This window comes from Otolemur garnettii, unplaced genomic scaffold (assembly GCF_000181295.1).
Source record: "Otolemur garnettii isolate 467f Iridium unplaced genomic scaffold, OtoGar3 scaffold00001, whole genome shotgun sequence".
NCBI lineage: Eukaryota > Metazoa > Chordata > Mammalia > Primates > Galagidae > Otolemur > Otolemur garnettii.
The window spans coordinates 70,977,829-71,001,659 of record NW_003852396.1 but is presented as its reverse complement, the minus strand read 5'-3'; the positions used below and the strand labels follow the sequence as shown (position 1 = coordinate 71,001,659).

General features: G+C 49.3%; 2 protein-coding genes across 2 annotated transcripts in view; both read right to left on the bottom strand.

Moving 5' to 3' along the window:
* The window catches only part of MAPK8IP1 (mitogen-activated protein kinase 8 interacting protein 1), a 20,755-nt gene extending 17,017 nt beyond the window's left edge, over positions 1–3,738 (bottom strand). The window contains exon 1 of the mRNA XM_003781260.1: positions 3,315–3,738. Within this exon, the coding sequence (XP_003781308.1) occupies positions 3,315–3,415 (101 nt within the window). The 5' untranslated portion in view covers positions 3,416–3,738. The remainder of the gene's footprint in view (positions 1–3,314) is intronic.
* A 2,129-nt stretch (positions 3,739–5,867) lies between these two features.
* Positions 5,868–23,831, bottom strand: part of CRY2 (cryptochrome circadian regulator 2) — a 38,746-nt gene continuing 20,782 nt past the window's right edge. Inside the window, exons 6-12 of the mRNA XM_003781259.3 lie at positions 21,679–21,819; positions 20,021–20,332; positions 19,640–19,791; positions 19,321–19,523; positions 18,917–19,009; positions 17,907–18,048; positions 5,868–8,153 (exon numbers count right to left, since the gene is read on the bottom strand). Coding sequence (XP_003781307.1) covers positions 17,909–18,048; positions 18,917–19,009; positions 19,321–19,523; positions 19,640–19,791; positions 20,021–20,332; positions 21,679–21,819 — 1,041 coding nt within the window. The 3' untranslated portion in view covers positions 5,868–8,153; positions 17,907–17,908. The remainder of the gene's footprint in view (positions 8,154–17,906; positions 18,049–18,916; positions 19,010–19,320; positions 19,524–19,639; positions 19,792–20,020; positions 20,333–21,678; positions 21,820–23,831) is intronic.

Here is a 23,831-nt window from a genome sequence, read left to right as displayed (position 1 = left end):
AAAAAAAAAAAGAAGTAACCTATTCTCACTGTAAAAATGAGCATCCCTAATTTGAAAATCTGAAATCTGAAATGCCCCCACACATCTGAAACATTTTGAGCACCAACACGATATCCTATTAAACATATGCAAATATTCTCCCAAATCCCAAAAAACCAAAAATCCAAAACCCTCCTGGTCCCAAGCACTTTGGATAAGACTACTTAACCTGTAATACAGTAGTATGCACAATTAGTAGTGAAACTCCCTCAGCCCATACCCTATCCTAAAGGCAGTGTTTTTCAACCTTTTTTATCTCATGGAACCTGTACTTAAATTTTAATGGCACACTTAAATTATGGTGGTCAAAAAAAAATTAAAAAAAAAAAAAGAAAGAATATGCTTCCCGTGCTTCAAACTTCTTTCAAAAATAATTTAATTAATGATATTTAAAAATACTTGCGGCACATCTAAGATCCTCTCATGGCACACTGGTACACCGGTTGAAAATTATTGCCCTAAGGTAACCCACTAGTACTAGTCGGAACATTTCTATAACCAGAAAAAACAACAACAGGTATTTATTTACACTAACTACCAACATAGTAATGTTCTCATCCTTCCAAGTCCGTGGGACCCACATTCTCTCTCCACAGAATCTCTTCCAGGGTTCCAAGGCTCACTTTTGGGGGGAGGTGGCTCTGAAATCAGACTGCCAGGGTTCAAATCCCAGCTCTGCAACTTATGTAACTTCTCTCTGCCTCAGTTTCTTCACCTGCCAAGTATGGACAATAACAACACTCTGCTTGTATGGTTCTTGTGAGGAGTAAAGCTCTCAGAACAGCGCCTGGGCAGAGTGAGTGCCTTCTGAGCATCAGTGCTCACCATTGTTATTCTCTGACATTGTGTGCTGTGAGCTCCCAAAAAGGACAGCACCCAACTTTGGCCTAAATTAAATAACAAACTAATAGTGCATTACTGAGAACCTACTCTGAGCAATGGGGATACCAAAGTTTAGGTGTGAACCCCCTATGTCTCCTGGGAGCGGACAGTGGTGCTGGGGGCCCAGGTGCACACACACACACACACACACACACACACATAAGCACATGCAGTTCTCCATAGACCTTGAAACACTCGACACGCATTATTTCATCTGAGCGTTAGGGCCATCCTGAGCAGGGGTCAAAGCCGGCATCTTGGTGGCTGAGAGGGGTTAAGGGCCCAGTCTCAGGGCACACAGCTAAAAAGGCCCAGCCTGGATTCAACCCCAGGCAGTTGAATCTATGACCCCACCAAAGAGCCACAAGAGAGCACTCAACACCCAGGGCTTAATGGAGCTTGGCCAAGGGCTGTGAGAGGCGGGCCAGGAGAAAGGGCAGCAGGCGCCACTGGGGCAGTAAGACAGGCCTTGTGGGCTTGAGACACTGGCCCTCATTATTCCCACCAGCTGGCCCAGTGTCCACAGCTGAGCCACGGTGTCCTGGAGGGCTAGCCCACGCTCAGCCTTTTGGCCTACTGCTGCCCTTGTCTCTCCTGGCTCAGAGTTGGCCACACTCACTGGCTGGTGTCTGCCTTGTCAGCTCCTCTAAAGTGTCCATGCTTACAGGGGAAGTGTATGTATAGGGCACGCAAAACTATCCTGTGGGCCAGAGGCAGGGCCTGAAGGTGGAGTGGAAAGACCTGGGTTTTAGCCCAGCCTCAACCTCTGACTGTCTCAGAGTCCCAAGGCAAGCTACCCTGCCTTCCTTAATGTCAGTGGACTCATCTGTAAAATGGGCAGACCATCATCCTCTCTCAGGGCAGTTATGAGGGTGAAGTGAGCCACCATTTATACAGTAACCAGTTGTAAGATATTTGCTAGTGTGAAGAGCTGACACTTGTTGAACACTGACTTAATATACGCTGTCTCCTTTCTAAGTGGGAATCAATATTAATTAGCCCACTTAACAGTTGGGACCCAGAGAGGACTCAAAATGCCTGGGTCATGTAGCTAGGAAAGAGCAGAGCTAGCATTTGAGCCCAGGTCTGTCTAGCCCACTGCTCTCCCACCATAGAGTCCTGGAGGGAGGGAGGCATCATGCGTCCTGCTAAGTGCAGTCTCAGCCCTCCCCTCATGAGTCTGAGGCATGGTCACAGAACTGCAGCCTCAGGCCTTCAGGCATGGACTCTTCCATCTGGCCCCCTCTGAGTCTTCCTCACTCAGCTCAGGGCCTGGAGGTAGGGGGAAGGTTTCTGGGCTTGATGATGCCATTAGAGATCCCCAGGGATCCCTGCCCACCTGAGGGCCTGGGAGCCAGTGACCCTATGCTCAGAGGAGGGGCTGGCGCCAGAGTCCAGCTGGGGCCTGGCTGGGGTGGGGGCCCCAGGAGAAGGGAAGGCGCCAGCTCATGAGATAGGGAAACAATGAGGTATGTCTAAGCCTCCTCCTCTGGGCTCTGGAGGAGTTACACCCTCCTCTTCCTCACCAACCGGGGGCCCTGGAGCAGTTATACCCTTCTCTTCCTCACGAACTGCGGGCCAGAATTATAGAGGAGGAACATTCATCCCTTCCTTCTCCAACATCCATCCTTTGCTTCTCTGAAATCCACCTAGCCTAGTACCAGATTAGGGGGTGGTAGTGGAAGGGGGGCTGTGCTTACCCCAGCAGGGACCCTCCCTACACCCCCAATGTCCTTGGCTACTTCTGGGCAGATCCTTTCCCTTCTGTGGCAGGGCCTAGGATCCCTGGGTTGAGGTGGAGCCTTCTACACCTGCCCTGAGAGACACACCTAACCAGGTTGGAGCTGTTCAAATCCACAGAGGGTCCCGGCCATGCCAAGCCTGGCAGTTAGGCCCATCTGGTCAGGCAGGGTTGGGGGAGGGGCCCAAGTCTCCCTCCTTCGGGCACCAATGTTGTCGATTGCTCCATGGAACTGGGACCCACAGGCCATCTAAGCCTGCTCCCGTTTCTATTCAGAAACCTTCGGCCTGGGCACAGGGAAAGCCGCGAGCTGCCTGCCAGCTTTAGGATCTTAAATCAGACCCTAGACCCCCAGATACTGCCGCAGCCCCGAAGTGGGGCAGAAGGAGGCCTCCAAGCCCCCTCCTCCAATTCCAGCGCAGAAGCTCCCACCCTAGGGACGAAGAATGGCGGAGGGAGCTGCTCCATGAATATGCAGAGGCTATCAGTCTGAACTTGAGGCTGAGGGGACTTCAGGGGGAGACTCTATCCCGCCGTGCCCATGCTGCCCTCTAGTTCCCCGGTTCCTGAGGTCCTGGGGGGCGGGGAGGGCCAGCCCAGGCAGATCAGCCCCGGCTAAAGGGCGGGATGCGCCGCGGCCACGGACTCTCACCTGAAATTGGGAGGCGACGCGATGTGTAGCCCCAGGAATGGGGAGGCGGCAGGCGGTGACGCGGCCCCCCCGCCCAGGCCGCCGCTTTCTCGCTCCGCCATTCTCCCGCACAGCCCTGGCCATCCGGGCGGAGCGCGGCGCGGAGGAGGAGGCGGCGGAGGCGCGCCGAGAAGGCCTCCGCGGGGTTCGGGCTCGGGCTCGGGCTCGGGCGGGTGCGGCCGGCGCACCTGTGCAGGGCAGGGCGCGGCTCCGAACCGCGCACGGCTCGCGGGACTGGTGAGAGCTTCCCGCGCGCGCCCCCGGCCCCGGTAGGGGTCTCGCGCGCCCCGCCCCGCCCCGCTAGCCCCGCCCGCCCCGCTAGCCCCGCCCACCTGGCGCTCTCCAAGGTGCTGAAGCCATGGTCCCCGCGGTTCTGGGCTTGGCCCAGCCCTGTCCTATCCAACGCTGACTCTACCCCCACCCTGCAAAGCCGTTAGTTGTCAGTGCGTGCTTTGTCCGTGGGTGTGTCTAGTGCCTGAGTACCAGGTAATGGCAGGGCCCTGGATCCCAAGGCCCAGTTGGCCCCTCGCAGCAGAGACAGAGAAGGCGGGCATGAAAGAGGATGTCAGAGTGGACTCCTAGAGAAGACAGATTTGGAGTCAGGTGGTGTATTCACAGCCTGGCTCCACAAGTGAATACGCAGTAGGGCTTTGCATTAGAAACTTTACAAACCTGAGGTTCAGTTTTCTCATCAGTGAAATGGAGACAGTAGCTGTACGTTCCATGGTTGTTGTGAGGATAAAACAATACAAAATGTGTTGTCACTGGGAAATAGGAACACCCTGCCCTCCTGCACTGGGACGCAGGCCGCATCTCATTCCTGTCCCTTTACACACATCCCCACACCTCCAAGGATTCTCTTTAGAGGGCGTTTTCCCTAAAAACTCACCCAAGCCTCCTTTCAGCCCCAGCCACTGGTTGTGAACTGAGCCCTTCTTTTGGCTTCTCAGTCTCAATGCCTCCTCCTTGTTCAAGCCAGGATTTCTAAGCTTCTCTTTCTCACTTAGCATCTCAATTATGTTTCCTGCACAGCAAGCACCTCTCTTTTGCACCCACAGACAAAGGGCTTGGGACCTTTCCCCTGCCCTCATTGTGGACTTCTTGGGATTGTTTCTGTTCTCTGTAGCAGATCCATCCCTGCTAGGTTTTGGCCATGGTTTCCTCCTTGTCTTTTCTACCCTCAGAGGGGTAAGCCTGGATTTCCAGGCCTTGAAGGTCCTGTGTTCCCTAATTGAGTTCTTTCACACAGTTGTGGTCTCCCAAGGCCAGGGTCCCAGCTTTGATGGGTCAGAGACTCTGGTCACCTGAGAGAACTGCAGACCCTGTCTTCCACAGACCAGGGCAGAAGGTGGCACAGGGCCTATATGTGAATCTGGACTGCCATACTGGCCCTTTTCCCTCCAATGTGGCACCCAGCAAGGAGCTGTAGACACCTGCCCTGCAATAAGCACCCCCCAGTGCCAGCCCTGAGCATATCTCAGTATCTGGAATCATAGGCCTTGGCTGCCTTGCCTCTCCTTGCCCCTGGGGCCCAGAGGGGTGGCCATATTACCATTCCTGCTGTTGTGGCTCAGGCCCCTCTCACTAGGCCCTCATAGCAACCATCTGCTGCCATGGCACCTTGGTTTTCCTCTCAGGAAAGCAGTCTTGCCATAATAAGAATTTCTTAGAATGTATACTTGTCTGAGCTAGGGGACATCCTCAGGAGGTCAGGTGTGTATATGTGGGACAACTCCCTCTTCTGGAACCTCTTAAGAACAAAGGTATCTCATCTCCAGAGACCAACCCAAAGCTACATTAGAGAGAAGCCAGGAAAAGAGAAAAAGGAAAGCGCAGATCCAGACCCTGATAAGAGCTTCAAAGCAGAGCCAAGGCAAGTTCTTCCCCTGACCCCTTTCTTACTCTGTGCAAGGCAGATTGTGATACCCTTGGGCCTTGCCTGAGCCCCTTCCTACAGGAAGTAGGAGGTGAGCTAATAAAGTCCTCAGTCCAAGGCCAGGGGCCCCTAGCATGAAAGCAGGGCAAACTGCACAGAGAGGGGCTGTTCTCTGGCCCAGTGGCAGGAGACAGATACAGGCCCTGGGCTTGGTTATGGGCAGAACTTGACCACCTAGTCAGAGCCAGTGGGCCTGCATTCCCTCCCTACTATAGGGCTGCAGCCAAAGTGGTTGCACTGAGGTAAAGGATGGACTTAGGGCCTGGAGAGGGCCCTGCCACTCACTGGCTCCCAGATTGGGGGATTTCAGTGGGTTGCACGTTGGGTCACTGCAGGATGGCATTCAGGACCCTTACCCTCAGCCCACAGTACTCTATACCATTCCAGCTGACTTACCCACAATTTTGACCCTGGTCTGCTCCAGCTGCTTCCATGGGGGCCTCCCCACCTGAGGAGGGATCTGAGGCTCCTGGCCCCAACAAAACCAAGATAGTCTGGCCTATAGCTTCACTTAGGCTCAGCCTCACCAAACCCTAGTCGCCAGACCTCCCATAGGATGGATGACAGTACAGCTTTACTCAGACAGGATCAGATGTTTATAAAACAAGTGAATATTCACAAACAAACTGTGGGAGAAACATACATTCCCAGCAATAGAAAGTCTCTATAAAGTGCATTTTGCCTGCGACCATCTTTTCTCCAAGCTGGATCTTGGGTTAGGATTTGGGGTACTGCTTTGTGGCAGCCCTCAGGGCCACCTGGGCTAGGAGAAGGGAGGCAGAAAGCCATTGTGGAGTTCCAGGCCACTGGATACACCTTCTCCTGCCCTGCCCTGGCCCTCCTGGCTCTGGAAGTGCACTGCCCCACTCTACTGGCAGTTTGTCCTGGGAATGACAGCATACCAGGGATGGTGGAGAAATACGGGGGAGTGGTCCTGCCAACTTGTACCTTAAGGAAAAGAGCTATCATCAAATAGGCAGGAAACAGAATTACCCCGATACTTGAAGGTGCTGCTAATAAATACTGAATCTGGCCCTCAGCCTCTGGCCTTCTCAGTTCTCAGACTTGCCCTTGCAGGTTCATTCTACTCGCCATCTGGCAACAGTCCCCACTCCTCTTTCCTCCTGGCTGGGGGTGAGGGAACAGGGAAGCCCCAACATCAATGACCCCACATCATTAGCTGTACCCCCACATGACTGTAGGACATTTCTAGGGAGGGTGGCTTACATAACAACAGTTGGACACTAAAGGTAGCTCTCTGGCTGAGAAAACCTGAGGACATCTCAGGAAGAAGCCTGTCACTGTGCTGGACAGCTGCAGGAGACAGGTCCCTGATCCTAGGGTCCTGGTCTGAGGACAGAGGACAGGGCTTGGGCCAAAAGAATTAACAGCTCTGTGGCTAGGAAAGGTCACAGGGGAGGTAGAAAGGAAAAGGCCCAGAGGCCAGCTTAACGTTACATGTGAGGACAAAATCCAAATGGGAATTAGCCTCTTAGCCACACACACACACACACACACACACACACACAAATGTACTCTTTGTGGCTCAAGTGCTGGCCACAGGGTGGAAGAAGACTTGCTCCAGTTGACACACAGACCTTCTTTTCATATGTCTTTCTCAAAACAGGCCTTTGACAGTGGGCAGGGAGAGGTGGGAGGCATGGGCCACTCTTGGAATGCAAGGCTCAGTTTCTCTGGGTCAAATCTCCCACCTACTGCTTCTGGAAAGGATGGTGTGCTGGGTGTGATCTCCATTAGGACTTTTGCCAACTGCTCCTGACAGCCCCCACCCCTGCCTGAGTCATTAGAGCCCAGCTACTGGGGTAGCTGATGTAGCAGTTTGGGTGCTGACTAGTCCAGGGCAGGCCCTAGAAGCCTGTAGAATGAAGAGTGGAATGGCTTCCCTGCTGGCTGTCAGTTGTCCTCACTGGTAGCACTGTGGTACCTTGGAGTGTAGCCAGAGGAGCCAGAGGGCCGAATGCTACCTGGGGTCTCCTGATAGAGAGACCAAGTCTGACCCCAGCCCCTCCACAGCTCCTGGGTAAACACAGAGGCTGGCTCTGGCTTCTGCAGAAGGAACAGCAAGAGCTGGGATTCTGTTCTTAACCATAGGTTCTAAGCCCTGAGAAGGTAGATGTGTGTCTTAGGCTATTTTCTACTTCTGGGCACACACCGCACCAGTCAGGTATGTGGGTGTACTTCTGAATGATGGCAGAAATTTCTCAGATCTGTCTACAGCCTTGTGCCTAGTCCTAGTTACCCAAGGAAGGGCTGGAGGACCCAGTGACAGAGAATTTTAAAATAAGAAAGAAGCAAGACCAGGTGGCTAAGGTTGGACAGCATCCATCCAATTCAGCAGGCCCAGCCTCCAGGGTCAGAAGGCAGGAACTCAGCAGGACTCTAGCTGCCTCTAGAATCTAGGCTTTGGACAAGAGCCAAACCATGGGCCCTCCTGTTCTCAGTCTGAGATGAGGAGGGAGGTTTAGGGAGACAAGTGCCAGAATCCCAGCTAGGGGCCCAGCACTATGTGCTATTCAGACAAGGCAGCTGGCTTATAGGGACAGCTCTTGGCTGAAAATCACTGCCATAACCTCTAGCTTTGTGTCTGGAGGCCAGGAAATAGCACTGGTGGTGGAATGTGCTACAGAACCTCTTCCAGCCCAGGAAGCTTTCAGAATCATGAGAGTGTAAACAGATGCATGCACACGCAAACACCACACCATTCCTTCTCTGAACACGCGCACACACACGCACACATATCCGCTCTATCTCTGTCGGTGATCAGCTTCTCCGCAGGCTGTGCTCTGCTGCCGTGGTGGCTGCTCAGGCACCTGGGCTTTGCTCCTGGAGCAAGGGCTCTGCAGCTGGAAGAGAAAAACAAAGGCAAAGGGATGATTCAGGAGGCTGCTCAGTTGCCCAGGGACACAAGCTCCTCTGGTGGCTTCTCTAGGGATACAGACTGGTAACAAGAAGAGTCAAAAGAATGAGCAGAATGGGCCACAGCACCTGGGTGAAGGGTTGTTGCTAGGACACCATTGGGGTGACTGATCTTCCCCTTTGAAGTGCTACCCTAGGACAAGCTCTTTCTGTGGACCCTCCACCTAGGGCTGAGGGCAGCAGAGGAGGACCAGGAGGATAAGGCTATGTGAGACTCACTTGAAGCCTCAGGAGACATTTGCTCAAATATTACAAGGGCAGTTTCTAAATCCAGGCATAGAGGTTTCTGCCAGGGATGGAGAATCAGAAGAAAATGTCTGGAAGAGAGGCCTGCTGGGACTAGGAATTTTGAAGAGTATGATAGTGACTTGAGTTTAGAATCAGCAGGTGAGCACATTTCCACATACTGGCACAGCACTAAAAGACTGAGGGGGGAGACAAAAGGATGACTCATTTTAATGATTTATAACATCCGGAATCTGGGAGAGAGAGAAGAAATGGCCTCAACCCTGATAACGGAGGACTGGCAAACCTGTCGTAATGGTTGGTTGCCTGTTTAAATAAGCTTAGTGTGTCTAAGAGTCTACAGAGACACTTAGTGTTCCATTAAAAGTTTGTGTGGTTTCAACACTGATGAGGACCATAATGATAAGTAGGCTTCCTGAGCCCACCATGGGTCAGGCACAAGACACATTACGGCTGAGTTGTGCGCCCCAACTCCCAATTCTTATGCTGAAGTCCTGCGCCCCAGAACATCTGATGGTTGAGTGTATCTGAAATCTTTAAGGAGGTCTTAAAAGAGGTGGTTAGGTTAAAATGAGGTCATTAGGGTGGGCTCCAATTCAGTGTGGCTGGTATCCTCATAGGAAGAGGAAATTTAAACAGTAAGGAGGGAAGACTATGTGAAGACACAGGGAGAAGATGGCTGTCTATAAGCCAAAGAGAGAGGCCTAAGAAAAAACCAACTTTACTGACATCTTTTTAATTTTTCAGAAATGGGGGTCTTGCTTTGTTGCCCAGGCTGGAGTGCAATGGCATGATCATAGCTCACTGAGGCCTCACATTGCTGGGCTACAGTGCTCTTCCTGCCTCAGCTCCCCAAGCTGCTGGGACTATAGATATGTCCTATCACAATTATTATTTTTTAAGGGATGGGGTCTTGCTATGTTGCCCAGTCTGGTCTTGAACTCTTGGCTTCAAGCAAATCTTTAGTTTCAGCCTCAGCTGGGATTACAGGTGTGAGCTACCACACCTGGCCCTGGTTACATCTTGATCTCAGACTTCTGGTCTTCAGAACTATGAGAGAATGAATTTCTATTGTTTAAACCCACAGTTCACAAGCCCCAGGCCATGTTAGAAACTGGACTGCACAGCAGGAGCTGAATGGCAGGCAAGCAAGCAAAACTTCATCTGTATTTACAGCTGCTCCACATCACGCTCATCACTGCCTGAGCTCTACCTCCTGTCTGTTTATCAGCAGCATTAGATTCTCACGGGAGCACGAACCCCACTGTAAACTGCATGTGCGAGAATCCAGGTCTCACACTCCTCATCAGAGTCTATGATGATTGACTGATGATGGTCTGATGATTTGAGGTGGAGATGTAATGAACTTGAATCATCCTGAAACCATTGACTCCTCACACCCTGTCTTTAGGAAATTTGTCTTCCATGAAACTGGTCCCTGGTGTCAAAAAAGTTGAGGATTGCTGGTTTAGGCCACTCAGTCTATAGTACTTTTCTTGGTAGCCTGAGAAGACTGACACAACTTGTGATCTCATTAACCTTGAAGATAGCCCTCCATTTTTATAGATGAGAAAACTGAAACCAGAAAGGTTAAGTAACTTGACCAAAACAACAGCATTTGTAAATGGCAGAGCCAAGATAGGAAATCTGACTCCAAAACCTATATTTTTACAGAAAGTAAATAATCTCTATATTATAGCACTGCTCATTAAGATTTTTGGAGGGTATAAAAAGAAGAAATTCAACACAGCGGTCTAACAACTACTATTCAAGCAATATTAAATGGAAGTTAAGATGTTATTAGAACAGAAAAAATGCTCTTAAAAGTCAAAGACATTAGAGAAAAGGATTTAAAACCAATTTTCTGGCACATGTGATCCTTTTAAGGCCACATGTTAAATCTGAAGCAGATTTTATCTAGATGATTATAACAGAAGCTAGGTAAAATAAAGAGCAAACATAGGAGTGGATATACCTGTATGGGTCAGTGCAGAGTGCCTCATTCTTTAAAATGTGTATTTCCTTTTTTTTTTTTTTTTTTTGAGACAGAGTCTCACTATGTCACCCTTAGTAGAGTGCCATAGCATCACAGCTCACAGCAACCTCAAACTCTTGGGCTTAAGGGATTCTCTTGCCTTAGCCTTGCAAGTAGCTGGGACTACAGGTGCCCACCACTGCCTGGCTATTTTTTTGTTGTTGTTGTCATTGTTGTTTAGCAGCCCTGGTGTATGTGGCTGGAGCCCTAACCACTGAGCTATAGGCACCGAGCCAAAATATGTATTATTTTCAACCATTTTTTTCCTTTAAGCTTGTGCTATAACCTAGTCAATCACATTTTTATTACTATGGCAAGAAAAAAATCTGTTTATTTGTAGCAAAAAATATATACATATATAAATATATATAATGAAACATGCTGACTTGGAGTATATCCTCCACACAGTTTCTCTCTAGCCCCTGTTGTTAGGCCAAGGTGATGACGAGTCTTCCAGAACAGAAATATTTCAGGATTGGCAGATACAGCACAACAGCTCCTTCTTACTCAACATATCCATTTTTTCTGTGTGTTTTCTCTACTTTCAGGGACGTGGGAAGACAAAGAGTGCTTAAAGATTCCTTAGAACAAAAGCTCTTAATTTGGGATTCCTGGGCCCTTAAGGAATCCAAGCATAGGCTTAAAGGACAGTCCATTAAGACTGGAGTTGTGTGCATATTTTTCTGTATGTGGGAATATGTGCAGTTTTCTGGACAGAGGCCCTATCCTCCATCAGGTTTCCAAAGGGAACCCCCCAAAGGGTTTACGAACCAACGCTTAAGCTTAGAGAAAAGGGGGTAAAGTATAGTCTAACGATAACAATTCAGACCTATGTGGTCTCAAACACTAGTTTAGAGCAGGCTCATATTGGGAGGTGGCAGTGTCCTGGCCTCAGATAAAGCACAGTGTGATAAAGCACAAGCCCCTCTGTGATGGTTCCAAAGCCACCAACACAGAAAATCAAGGTTTAGAAGAACTAGCTTGTCCTTGTCTACAGAGCTAGTTAAAGGCTTGTTCAACTAGCTACTCAAGCTGCTGGATCAGCAGATAACTAGTTGGTCCTGTGTGCTTGTTCTCAAACTAGGGCATCCATCTACAGAAAAAGGGGGATGGGGAAAATTAAATGAGCTCTTGCAGGAAAATGATGACAGCAGCAGTAAAGGAAAGGAAAGAACAGCAAGAAGAGAGGCACCAGGGGAAAAGCTAATTCATAAATATGAAAAGTCAACCTCTTGGTTGCCCAATGCTTTCAACCTGTTATTAACACAGAAGACAGAGGCAGCTGGAACACAAAGTAAGTTAAACACTGCCTCCCTATGTGTCCTCAACATTAGTCAGGTGGCCTCCTGGGCACCTCCGTCCTCACCCATTCCCTACCAAGCAACCCAAAGCTGTAAGGCCACTGTTCCCATGACCCTGGCCTTGAAGGGTGTGGGGGCACATTTGAACACACAAGCTCAGGCTCACAGAAGGCACCGCAGCAGCTCAAGGTCTGGAGGAAACTGTGTTTGTGGACTGTCACTGACTCTGTGTTTCCCTCTCCCTACCATACTTGGCGTGGTAAAAGGGAAAGGGTTTGCTACTGGCTCCCAAGGTAGGGCCAAGAAGTACAGAAATGCAGCTGGGCCTGGAGGGAGACAAAGATGAATCTCTTAGGTCAGTCTCATTCTTTTTTTTTTTTTTTCTTTGAGACAGAGCCTCAAGCTGTCCCCCTGGGCAGAGTGCCATGGCACCACAGCTCACAGCAACCTCCAACTCCTGGGCTCAAGCGAGTCTCCTGCCTCAGCCTCCCAAGTAGCTGGGACCACAGGCGCCCGCCACAACGCCTGGCTATTTTTTTTGGTTGCAGCCATCATTGTTGTTTGGTGGCCTGGGCTGGATTCGAACCCGCCACCTTAGGTGTATGTGGCTGGCGCCTTAGCCACTTGAGCCACAGGCGCTGAGCCATCAGTCTCATTCTTAATGTCAACCACATCCTCACCCTCTCATGCCACATAGATCATATAAGAAAGTAGAAGGGACAGCAGTCAGTCAGCAACTACTGAGGAAGTGCCAGAGAAAGAACCAGGGAACAGAGTCCCAACTTCTCATTTTCAGGTTGGGAACTGAAAACCAGAGAGGGAGGGTCCCTTGTGCAGAGTCTCCCAGGAGGTGAGATGAAGGCCTGGAGTGCAGACATCAATCTGCATGCAAAGAAGGTCCCTTTTCCCAATGCCCTACTACTTCCGCTTCCACTAATTCTGTAGCATTTTAGATTGACAGTGTCTTTCACATACAAGGATGGAGTACACCAATAGTGAAGTGTCAAAAAAAGACAGCACAGAGATCCCAGAAGTCAGGTTTTACCCAGTTAAGCTCTAGGGCTAACAAAACTCTGGTGACTGTAGGGTGGCAGAGGGAAAGAGGTGATCCTTGGCTGCGAATATTTTCTATTCAATGGGGCTTCTTTCTCTCAAAAGATCACTCTGTACCAGCAGAAGGGCAAACGGAACACGTGAGCCATTCTCCCACTATGGTAAAATAATTGGGCCAATGAGAGAAATCTGTACACAGTCCGAGACTAATGGAATCCTGAGCAGTCAGCAGCTTTGGGGATTATAGGGAACCAGCTGAACTGATAGCTATTTGGGGGCTGGTTTGTTTTTCAGTTTAGTGAACACTGTAAAATAACACTAAATGCAGAACAGAGAGCTGCTATGGATTTGAGGTAAGATTAGAACCCACTTATATGAAGACACGTTTTTCTATAAGATTGGTTTAAATTGTAAGTGACTGTCTGGCCTGTGCACTGTCACAGGCCTGAGGCATTAGAAGTAACAGAGTCACAATACTGTAGCGCTCAGAGCTAAAAGAAACCTCAACAAGTCCATGATGCTGCCTTCAGGCTGGAAAGAATGGTTACTCCCACCTTACGACCTGTAACATCTCAGCAAGGTTATGTAGCCATCCCAAAGTCACACAATAAAAAATAACAGAAGGAACAAGTCTACCCCTTCCCAATGTAGAACTATGTCAGCTCAGGCCACGCAGCTAGCCACTGGTCTGTGGTCCAATCAGACCAGGGTGCTAGCTCTGACTAAAGTAACAACATCAAGGACACCTTGAGAAGTACCTGTCAGATGATCATGTGATTTCAGATTTTATTTGCATGGTACATTTTACTTATTCAAAGATTTTTCACATACGAGTTTTCACCTTCTTGATGAGTGGAGCAGGTGGTAAGATGCTATTTTCACCGTTTCACAGATGAGGATGCTAAACCCCTGTAGGCTCCATGCCTAAGCCGGCAGACAATGAGACACAGGGTACTCTTTCCTCTCAGGGTTTCCAGAGAACCCAGGGTTCTTCTCCAGTCTGTCTTAGAGGAAAGTCTGCACCTGACCAAGTCCTTTGACCTCTTGACATCTATCCCCACCTTCACAGCCTAACCTGGCCTAACTGCCTAAGGGCTACCAACAGGGACACAGTAAACCCTGAGACTTAGTCCTTACGGTCCCAGTATGCCAGGCGTCCTCCAACTATAGCCCGTGGGCCACATGTAGCCCACTGAGGACATTTATCCAGCCCACCGGGTGTTTTTGCTGTTGCTACCTGTCCTGCTTAGCAGCCAACTCGTCCCAGGGCCTGCAATCCGGCCCTCCAATGGTCTGAGGGACAGGGAACTGGACCCCTGTTTAAAAAGTTTGAGGACCCCTGCAGTACAATGACAGACAATCTCTAGACTATAAGACAAAAGATAGGCCTTAACCTCCACAACCTTATAATGTCTTCACTTAGAATCAATGTCAATCAACTGACTCACTCTCTCGGTCACCTTTTTCTCTACAGGTCCCTTCCCAATACCCAGCAGATCCTCCAAAGATGACAGTTTGATCATTCCTGTTCCAAAATGCTTCTTCACCAGGGGACTAATCTGCCTAACATTTACCACCCTCCATCATCAGACCCCACCATAACCTTACATTCTTCTGAAATAATAATCATAACAATATCTACAATAATAACTACCATTTACAGAGGACTTCTGAGCCAAGCACTGGGCTAGGTGTCTTGCCTATTACTGTAAGCTACCTAGTAATCCCCCCACTTCCTGGCTAACAGATTTTGTGCAGGGGCCATAGTCTTGGCGCAGACGATGGATTATGATTGGTCTCAGTCAGTGATTCTCAAAGCATGGTCCTTGGACTAGTAACCCTTACAATATAAATCTGCAACATTTCCTGTGGCCTGACCTTTATTTTCTATCTTATTATTTCATAGCACTCATGGCTTTTTGACATTTTAAGTGTCTCTTTATTTGCTTATTATCTGTCTCCTTCTACTAATATGTACTCAAGGGGGAAGAGATGCTGTCAGTCTTGTTCACAACCATACCCATTCCTCTTAGAGTCCAGAGATTGTCAGTGTACTGAAACCTTAAGGACTAAGTCTCAGGGTTTACTGTGTCCCTGTTGGTAGCCCTTAGGCAGTTAGGCCAGGTTAGGCTGTGAAAGTGGGGGTGGGTGTCAAGAGGTCAAAGGACTTGGGTAGGTGCAGATTTTCCTCTAAGACAGACAGGAGAAGAACCCTGGGTTCTCTGGAAACCCTGAGAGGAAACAAATTGTGAGCACTTGCTGTATGCTCTTTGAATGAGTGCATCTATCCCTGATACCCTTTCTCTTTCCTATGTTTTTTTTGGTGAGATAGAGCCTCAAGCTGTCACCCTGGGTAGAGTGTTGTGGCATCACAGCTTACAGCAACCTCCAACTCCTGGGCTCAAGTGAGTCTCCTCCCTCCGCCTCCCAAGTAGCTGGGACTATAGGCGCCCGCCACAATACCCAGCTATTATTTTTTTTTTTTGGTTGCAGCTGTCATTGTTGTTTGGCGGGCCTGGGCTGGATTCGAACCTGTCAGCTCAGGTGTATGTGGCTGGCGCCTTAGCTGCTTGAGCCACAGGCGCTGAGCCTGGTTTTTTATTTTTATTTTTTGACACAGAGTCTCACTTTGTTGCCCTTGGTAGAGTACCATGGCTTCATAGCTCACAGCACTATTTTTTTAGGTTTCTCTCTGCTCAGGCTGGTCTTGAACTCGTGAGCTTAGGCAATCCACCTGCCTTGGCTTTCCAGAGTGCTAGGATTATACTTCCTAAAGTGCTAGGATTATAAGGGTGAGCCACTGTGCCCAGCCTCTTTCCTGCTTTGAATGAGGAATCAATGATGGAAACTGTGGCAGCCACCTTAAGGTCACAAAACAATGGTCAAGAGAAACTCAGAAAAACTAGCTCTGATACTGCTGGGTCACCAAACCAAAACCAGCAACTCCTACCTCTTGGCCTCTCACTGGCTAAGAAAACTAACCCTCAATTTTTTTCAGCCACAGTAGTCAGGTTTTCTATTATTGCCAGTCCTACACATGACACACACAGATTTAATCACTTAATCTTGCAACAATAACCTAGTTTATAGATGAGAAAACTGAGCCTCATAACAGCTAAGGAATATGTAAGCTTTAATCTGTTTTCTTGTCCTAAATGCCCTCTATACTGCCTGAATCCTATTCATCTTCAGGCTCCCTGGTGCAAACTTCTATGATGTGCTTCCTGCATTCCAGCCCATCATAAGCTTGTCGAGGCTGTATCGTTTGTCTGGGAGTTATAGTTATTTGTCTTATTTCTCAAAGCAGACTGTTAAATCCTTGTGGATGGACAGAATATCACATTTTATATGTTTCATACTCCCCTTTCTTCACCCACCTGCTGGCAACAATTTCATGCTGAATTGGATGCCATTAGCCATTAGCTTATTGAGCAACCTTGACCCAGACATTTTACCTCTCTGTTCTTTGACTTTCTTACCAAAGGTGAGACCTAAATGAGAATGAGAGCATCAGCCTGGCAAGTTCCTATTATTTTTATTTTATTTTATTTGTTTGAGACACAGTCTCACTTTGTTGCCCTCAGTAGAGTGCCATGGCTTCACAGCTCATAGCAACCTCAGTCTCTTGGGCTGAAGCCATCCTCCTGCCTCAGCCTCCTAAGTATCTGGGACTACAGGCACCCACCACAACATCTGGCTAGTTTTTCTATTTTTAGTAGAGATAGGGTCTCATTCTTGCTCATGCTGGTCTCAAACTCCTGAGCTTAGGTGATCCACCAACCTCGGCCTCTCAGAGTGCTAGGATTATAGGTATGAGCCTCTGTGCTGTGGAGCTCAAGTTCCACATTTATTAATACAGAATGAATTCTGCTTAGTATCACAGAGCTAAGATTTAGCTGAGAGAGTAGTACCTAAAGTTGGTGGTACTCCCAAAAACAAGATAGCACAAATCTGTCTATCTGCAACATCTATGTCAAGGTGCACAGTAAAGGTGAAGGGTAGAAGCATTAAAGCTCATTTCAGTAAGTTTTAACTGAGACCCTCAAATCAGCTGGCTCAAGTGAGCATAAAATCCTAGACTCTCAAACTAGCCTGGCTTTGAAGTGAGAGGGATCTGAAAAAAAAGAGCCAATGAGATCCATTGAGAAAATCACCTTCCAATCTAATGACATGGAATGGTACATAAGGAACAGCCTGAAAAGATGATGACATAAAAAGGACAGGAGTTTATACATATTTCCCAGGAAAGGCATCAAAGGTCCCTCCTGCTTTGTGGAAGAAGTCAGTTTTTTCATGCCATTCAGGAGGCTTCCAAGATGAGTGCTGACAGGAAGGTGCAGAGCTGAAGCCACAGGGCAGAAGAGAAGAGTGGCTATAAAAGGCAGAGATGATGGGGAGACGGGGCATCCTGGTCCTCAGTTGGTCCTCAGTCACAGCACAGCCCTCTGCCCTGGCTTCGCAAGGTCAGTGCTGCCCTCCGCTGGCCGGCCTACAGAGCATAGCCTGTAGGGGTGATCAGGGGCCCTGGAGCAGCTCAGGGCCCTGGAGCAGCTCAGGGCCCTGTCACCGGGCCATTTTTCCCACAGGTTCACATGCAGGTCTCAGCTTTCATTTTGTTGGAGTTGACTCACTTTAATAGGTAAAAAATGCCAATCTCACCCTCCCTTTTTCTCTTTAGCCAGCAAAGAAAGGAAAGGGCTTTTATATTTCCTTTTAAATTTTAGAAGTTTTTTCTTTTTCTTTCTTTTTTAAAAAATGTTTAGGTCTCTGTTGCTTGGGCAGGTCTTAAACTCCTTGGTTCAAGTGATCCTTCTGCCTCAGCCTCCCCAAATACTAGGACTATAGGCACATGTCATTATGCCTGGCTAAAAGTCAGAAAGGTGGAATTTTTTAGCTGAAATATTAAAAATCACGTAGTCTCATCAGACTTTAATCTAACTTGCTGTGTTTTAACCTTTGGCTGGCAGGGTAGTGGCTTCCCAAACCAAGTCCCATCTCTCTCCCACTTCCCTTTCTGAGGTTGACTCTAAACTGCTGTCACTCACTCTCAGGCATCCTTGCTTGGCAGCTCTGGGGTGGGCAACTCTGTCACCCTGGCCCGTTTGCTGAGTTCTTCACCAGGTGGTTCCTCGGCTGCTTCCAGCTTACGTTTGGGGGATGCTGAGCCACTGAGTAGTGGTCTTGGGCCTATAGAAAAGAATGTCAAAGAATCACATAGACTATGCATATGGCCAAGATGACTCTACACTGTGTAGTAGCAGCTACCTAGGAGACAGGGAACCTGCTCATCAATGGCATCCAGCATGCTCCTCCTCTGACCTGCCTCTCAGCCTTCCTCTCAGTGATGACCTTGCCTGGAAATGTCCAAGGAAAACATGACCAGGCCTCTGGTAGCAGGGTCAGCTTTTGGGTCCCAAATTCCCTGTGCTGCAGGCCAGAGACTGATTTGAACTGACCCCGTCCCTGCTCTGAAGGTGAGGCACTCCCTCTGCAACTCTGCATCTACCTCCCAGAGCAGCAAAGAGCAGGGGCCCTACATATGGAGCCAGCCTGGCTGGGTAGACTAAAAAACTCTTAGAGTTCTAGCCATCTCACATTATTGACCGTCATCCCAAGCTGAAGGGAAGAGGTTCAGAATGCAGCAAATCTGTACAGAGTCTCTCTCTCTGCTGCCACCACCCTGGCCAGGCAACCACCTCCTTCCTTGCCTCTTTGCACTCACTCCCATCCTGCAGGCAGCAGAGTTTTCTCAGACTTAAGTCCAAACATGCCCTGCCCTGACAACCTGCCTTCAGTACAATGAAGTCAGGATCCTAACCCTCATCACCAGACACTGAGCCTGCTGGGTGCTGCTCCTGCTGCATCTTGTCCTCATCTCATTCTAGCACCTCACCCAGCACACACCTCCACACTGGTCTCGCTTTAGTTCCTTGAATTGGCTGAGCTTGGTCTTCTTTCTGGGCCTTTTCTTGCTATTTCCTATGCCTGGAGTACCTGCTTTAAGAACTTCTTTACCCATTCTTGATGGGCTGGCTCCTGCTCATTACATGCTCACCTGTATTGTTTATGCTCCCAGCCTGGCTAGAGCAGGGTTCTGCCACAGGGTGACTGAGGTCTTCCATACAGGAAGGGACAGATGCCAGCAGACCTGAAAGAAAGGTGAGGAGTAGTTGGAATGCACTTTCACTCTGGACTGCAGAGTGCTACAGAGGAGGAGAAAAGAAGGTGGGTGGGGAGGGTAGGACCATGACACTGAGGTTCTGTCTCTTCCCACTGCTCTACAACTACTCAGGGAGGCCAATTCTAGCCCAGCCTGCAGTGTCCTGTGCCCTGGGAAGTTAAGTGAAGGTAGCCTGGAAAATAGCAATCAGTCTATCCCTTCTGAGCCTGCAGGTGCCATCCTTCTTTTCAGTGAGCTGAAGGTGGTGGTAGGGAGAGTAGTGGCTAGTGGCTACTTACAGAGTCCCCGGTAGCGTGAGAGCTGCTGGTAGATCTGCTTCATTCGTTCAATGTTGAGCCGGCTGGTCTCAGCATGGTTGACAATGGGCCGTGGATAGTCCACACCAATGATGCACTTGGCTGCCTTCTGAATGGACTCTGGGGCATTCCAGGGTTCGTAGATGTATCGAGAGGGGAACCCTTTCAATTTGGGCAGGTATCGCCTAAAACATATGAACCAGAAGATTTGTCAGTATACCTAGACCTTCCTTCCAGGGTATTCTATCCTAGGAGAAGGCCACAATGGTCATAGGCCAGGGAACCTGGTCTGCATCCTCACCTGATGTAGTCTCCACTGGGGTCCGTGCGGCGGCCAAAGCCCACAGGGCAGTAGCAGTGGAAGAACTGCTGGAAGAAAGCACTGCAGGAAAGCCACATCCAGCTGCCCGAATTCACGCTGAAATCTGCATCCAGGAGCAGCTCATCAAATACCTGGACAGACAGGGGGCACAATCAGCCTCTTGTGGACCTATTATTGCCTTGGTTCTTCCCACAGTGCCCCAAGGAGCTGAGGCCCTTCTGCCAAGGGCAAGCCACAGATGATCTGGAGGGGATCTCCTAGACCCAGGGATCCCATCCCAACCCCAGCCCAGATGGGGGCTGCCCTTTACTAGGCCTGACCATAGGGTATAGGCCAGCTTCCTGCTAAGAGAACACTCACCCGGACCCCGCTCTCCCAGCTGACCCAGAGGTCCCCGCGGGTGAGGAAGCAGGCCACAGCATGCCGGGCCAAGTGGTGGATCCAGCCCTCCTGCCTCAGTTGGGTCATGATGGCGTCAATCCAAGGAAAGCCTGTTTTGCCCTCAGCCCACTTGGCCAGGGCCTCAGGGTTGCGATCCCAAGGAATCTGGATGCAGATGGGGTTCCCTTCCATGCGGTCAAACCTGGGGTTGTTGGTGGCTGCTGTGTAGAAGAACTCTCGCCACAGGAGTTGCCCAAATAGGGAGAGAGGGGGTGTGCTGTTCCGCTTCACCTGAGGGTGGGGACAGCACATGAATACAAATACTTGCCCAGCTCTCAGCATGATGTCTCTGGGGTCTCTTGACTACAGGGGAACCTGGAGACTTATGGAGTGACTTCCCCAGAAGTGGCAGAGTGTGCCTGTACGCTCAACACCCAGGCCCTTGCCTGAGCTGTGCAGCTGCCCTGAGCAGTAAGAATGGCGGCTGAGAGCTGGCAGCAGGAAGGGCAATCACTGCAGTACTCTGCGGTAGGAATCAAACCCCCATGGTTGGTCATGTTCCTTGTCCTCAGGGTTCTCTGTTCAGTTCCACTTTTTATTAAGCTGAAGAGCATTTTCCTATCAGTAAAATAAGTTACATACAACAGCTTGGATGTGGGGTCACAGGGACTTAAGAGATAGACTTCCAAGCAAATAATGATTTTCCTTAAACAAGATTACCCACCCAACTGGCAAAGCTACCTCATACCACAAAATCCTGTATCTGTTAGGATGGGGAAATAACATTGAAAAATGTAGGAAGGATGATATGATGATTCCAAATGTTGGCTATGCTGCCCTCTCTCCTTCTGGGGACACCTAGCACAGGCTTATTTGCTTCTTGTCCATATGGCATGGCCCTGTGGCAGCCCCTCTAGACCATTTCCCTCATCAATGATGGGCAATTGCTGCTTCAGAATCCCCTTTTAAATGTTCTGGACACAGTTGCAGAGAAGACAGCTGTGCTGTTCAGCTTAGCATTAGCTCCAGCCTCACCCTCCCCACCTCCTACGCTGGGGACCTCACCCCCATTCACCTGCTGCCAACAGATCTGTCACCTCTAGGGTCACAGCTAAGAAATGCTTTTCTGTCTATCCTGCTCTACGTGATAATCTGGGTTTCATTCTGCCTAGTAATTCTGTCCATGCTCTGCCACTCTCAAATGTTGACTCTTTCTTTTTTTTTTTTGAGACAGAGTCTCAAGCTGTCACCCTGAGTAGAGTGCTATGGCATCACAGCTCATAGCTACTTCCAACTCTTGGGCTTAAGCGATTCTCTTGCCTCAGCCTCCCAAGTAGCTGGGACTACAGGTGCCCACCACAATGCCTGGCTATGTTTTTTTTGTTGTAGTTGTCATTGTTGTTTTAGCAGGCCCGGGCTGGGTTCAAACCCGCCAGCCTCAGTGTATGTGGCTGGTGCTGTAACCACTGTGCTATGGCCGCTGCTGACTCTTTCCTATTTCATCTGGAATATCTATACACTTAAGTGCCTTAGAATCCACAGCCAGGCCGGGCAGAAGGGCCCTCTTTAGGGCAATTGACAGGCCCAGCAGGTCCTGGTCCACTGGGCTGCTACTGAGACAGGTGTATTGCCCTCACCTTCTTATATAGATCCCATAGGCGGTAGTAGAAGAGGCGGCAGGAGAGGCACCCGAAGCGCAGGTAGGGACTGAGGCCTGTCGGGCTGGCCAGCAGGGAGTTGGCATTCATCCGGGGTCTCTCATAGTTGGCAACCCAGGCCTGCAGCAGGAAGGGAAGGTGATGAAAGGAAAGGCTTGAATGTTACAGAGGAAAAAAACAAGGCATAGGGTAAGAATCTGCCCAAGATCACTGAACAGAAAGCCACAGAGCCCTGACTTGAACACCATGCTTGTCCCACTCCTTCACAGCAGCTGATTTGGAGCCCAAACCACTACCAGATAAACAATGAGGCCACGTTCTCACCCTGCCTTTACTCTTTAATTTGTGATGTGATTGTGAACAAAATTATTAACTCCCTCAGCTGCTTATCTATTAAATAAGAACAAAATTTCCTATCTCCGGGGGATTAAAATGAGATATGAAAAAATCCTGAAAGCACTGAACGAACTCTATGTAGCACAGTTAATAGAGAAGAAAGGAGAAAAGACTTCTACTTTAAAGGAAAGAAAATCTCCTGAGGCATCACCAGGGCCCGAAGTTGCTGTTGCATCATAGACACCAGGGACTTGTCGCTATTGTTCAATAGCAGCTGAGGAAGGAGGAAACTGCCAGGTCATTCTCGGGTATCAGGAACGGGCTATTCGTCAAATATTATTGGTCCTGCTTTATCACAATGGCTGTTGGCAGAGTGCTTTACTTTCCCAACTTGCTGTTCCATGCCTTCTTGCATTTGATTGTAACAATCCTCCAAGGCAGTATGTATTATTACTTCATTTTAAATATAAGGAACTTAAGTTTAAAGGATTCTGTGACTCTCTTGGGGTTACAGAGATGGTAAGAGACAGGCCTGGGGGAGACGTGGGCTTCTGACTCCAGATCCCAGTCTCCTTCTACTTTATCTAATAACTATTTTCTCCTTTTTAACTCCTGACACCCTCTCCTGCTCCCAATGATGACTGTTTCACAAACTTTACACCTTCCCTGGACCTCGGGTCCATTTCCCCACTGCCCTTTGGCAGATGACCTTCCTTCCTGATGATAAATGGAAAAGAAAACATCAGGTGGGAAACACCTCAACTTTCAGTCACCAAATCTACAAACTCACCTGCACCCATACCCATCCCTCTTCCTCCTCCCCTCCTGTGACCCTGCCCAAGGCTAAGGCCGCCACCTGCTCTGGAACCCTCCCCTCTTTCTTGCTTCTCTCTTTCTATAGTCTTCACTCCAAGAACATTGGGAGAATGATCATGTTTCTCCTCTTTGCAAACACTACAAAATAAAACAAACAAACAAAAAAGGACTTCTGGTAATCCTGTGGACCTTGACACTCAGGTCCTCTTTCCAGTTGCCCTCCTTCACTTCTACTTTCTGGCCCACCCTAGTCTGGTTTCTGCCTTCTCTGCTCCACCCGCTGGCTCCCAGTGGAGTATCTTGTGACTTCTGAGCCACTGAATCTTTTTTTTTTTTTACAGAGCCTCAAGCTGTCCCCCTGGGTAGTGTGCCGTGGTATTACAGCTCACAGCAACCTCCAACTCCCGGGCTCAAGCGAGTCTCTTGCCTCCGCCTCCCAAGTAGCTGGGACCACAGGCGCCCGCCACAACGCCCGGCTATTTTTTGGTTGCAGCCATCATTGTTGTTTGGCGGGTCCGGGCTGGGGATTTGAACCCGCCACCTTAGGTGTATGTGGCTGGCGCCTTAGCCGGTTGAGCTATAGGCGCCGAGCCTGAGCCACTGAATCTTGCAGGCATTTTCTGCCCTTGTATTCTGGGCCTTTCAGTAGCACTGCACCCTGCTGGCCACTCCTATCTCTATCCCCCTTGACTCCTTTGATCTCTGTGACTTCACACATGCTTGGCATCTCCTGGCTGGCTGGCTGTTCTGGGTCTTTCACCAACTCTATCTCCACTAACCACCCTTAAATGTTGGTGCAGAGCTCTGTCCTGGGTCCACTACTATGCTCGGAGGCAAGCTCATGTAGTCCCGTCGCTGCCGACTCCACCTCCATGCAGATAGCTTTAGCCCAGATCACTCTACCCATTGCCAGCTAGAGATCCCCACTTGACTGCCTTTCAGGCACTTCAAGGTGATGTGCTCTTCTCTTTAAACCCACC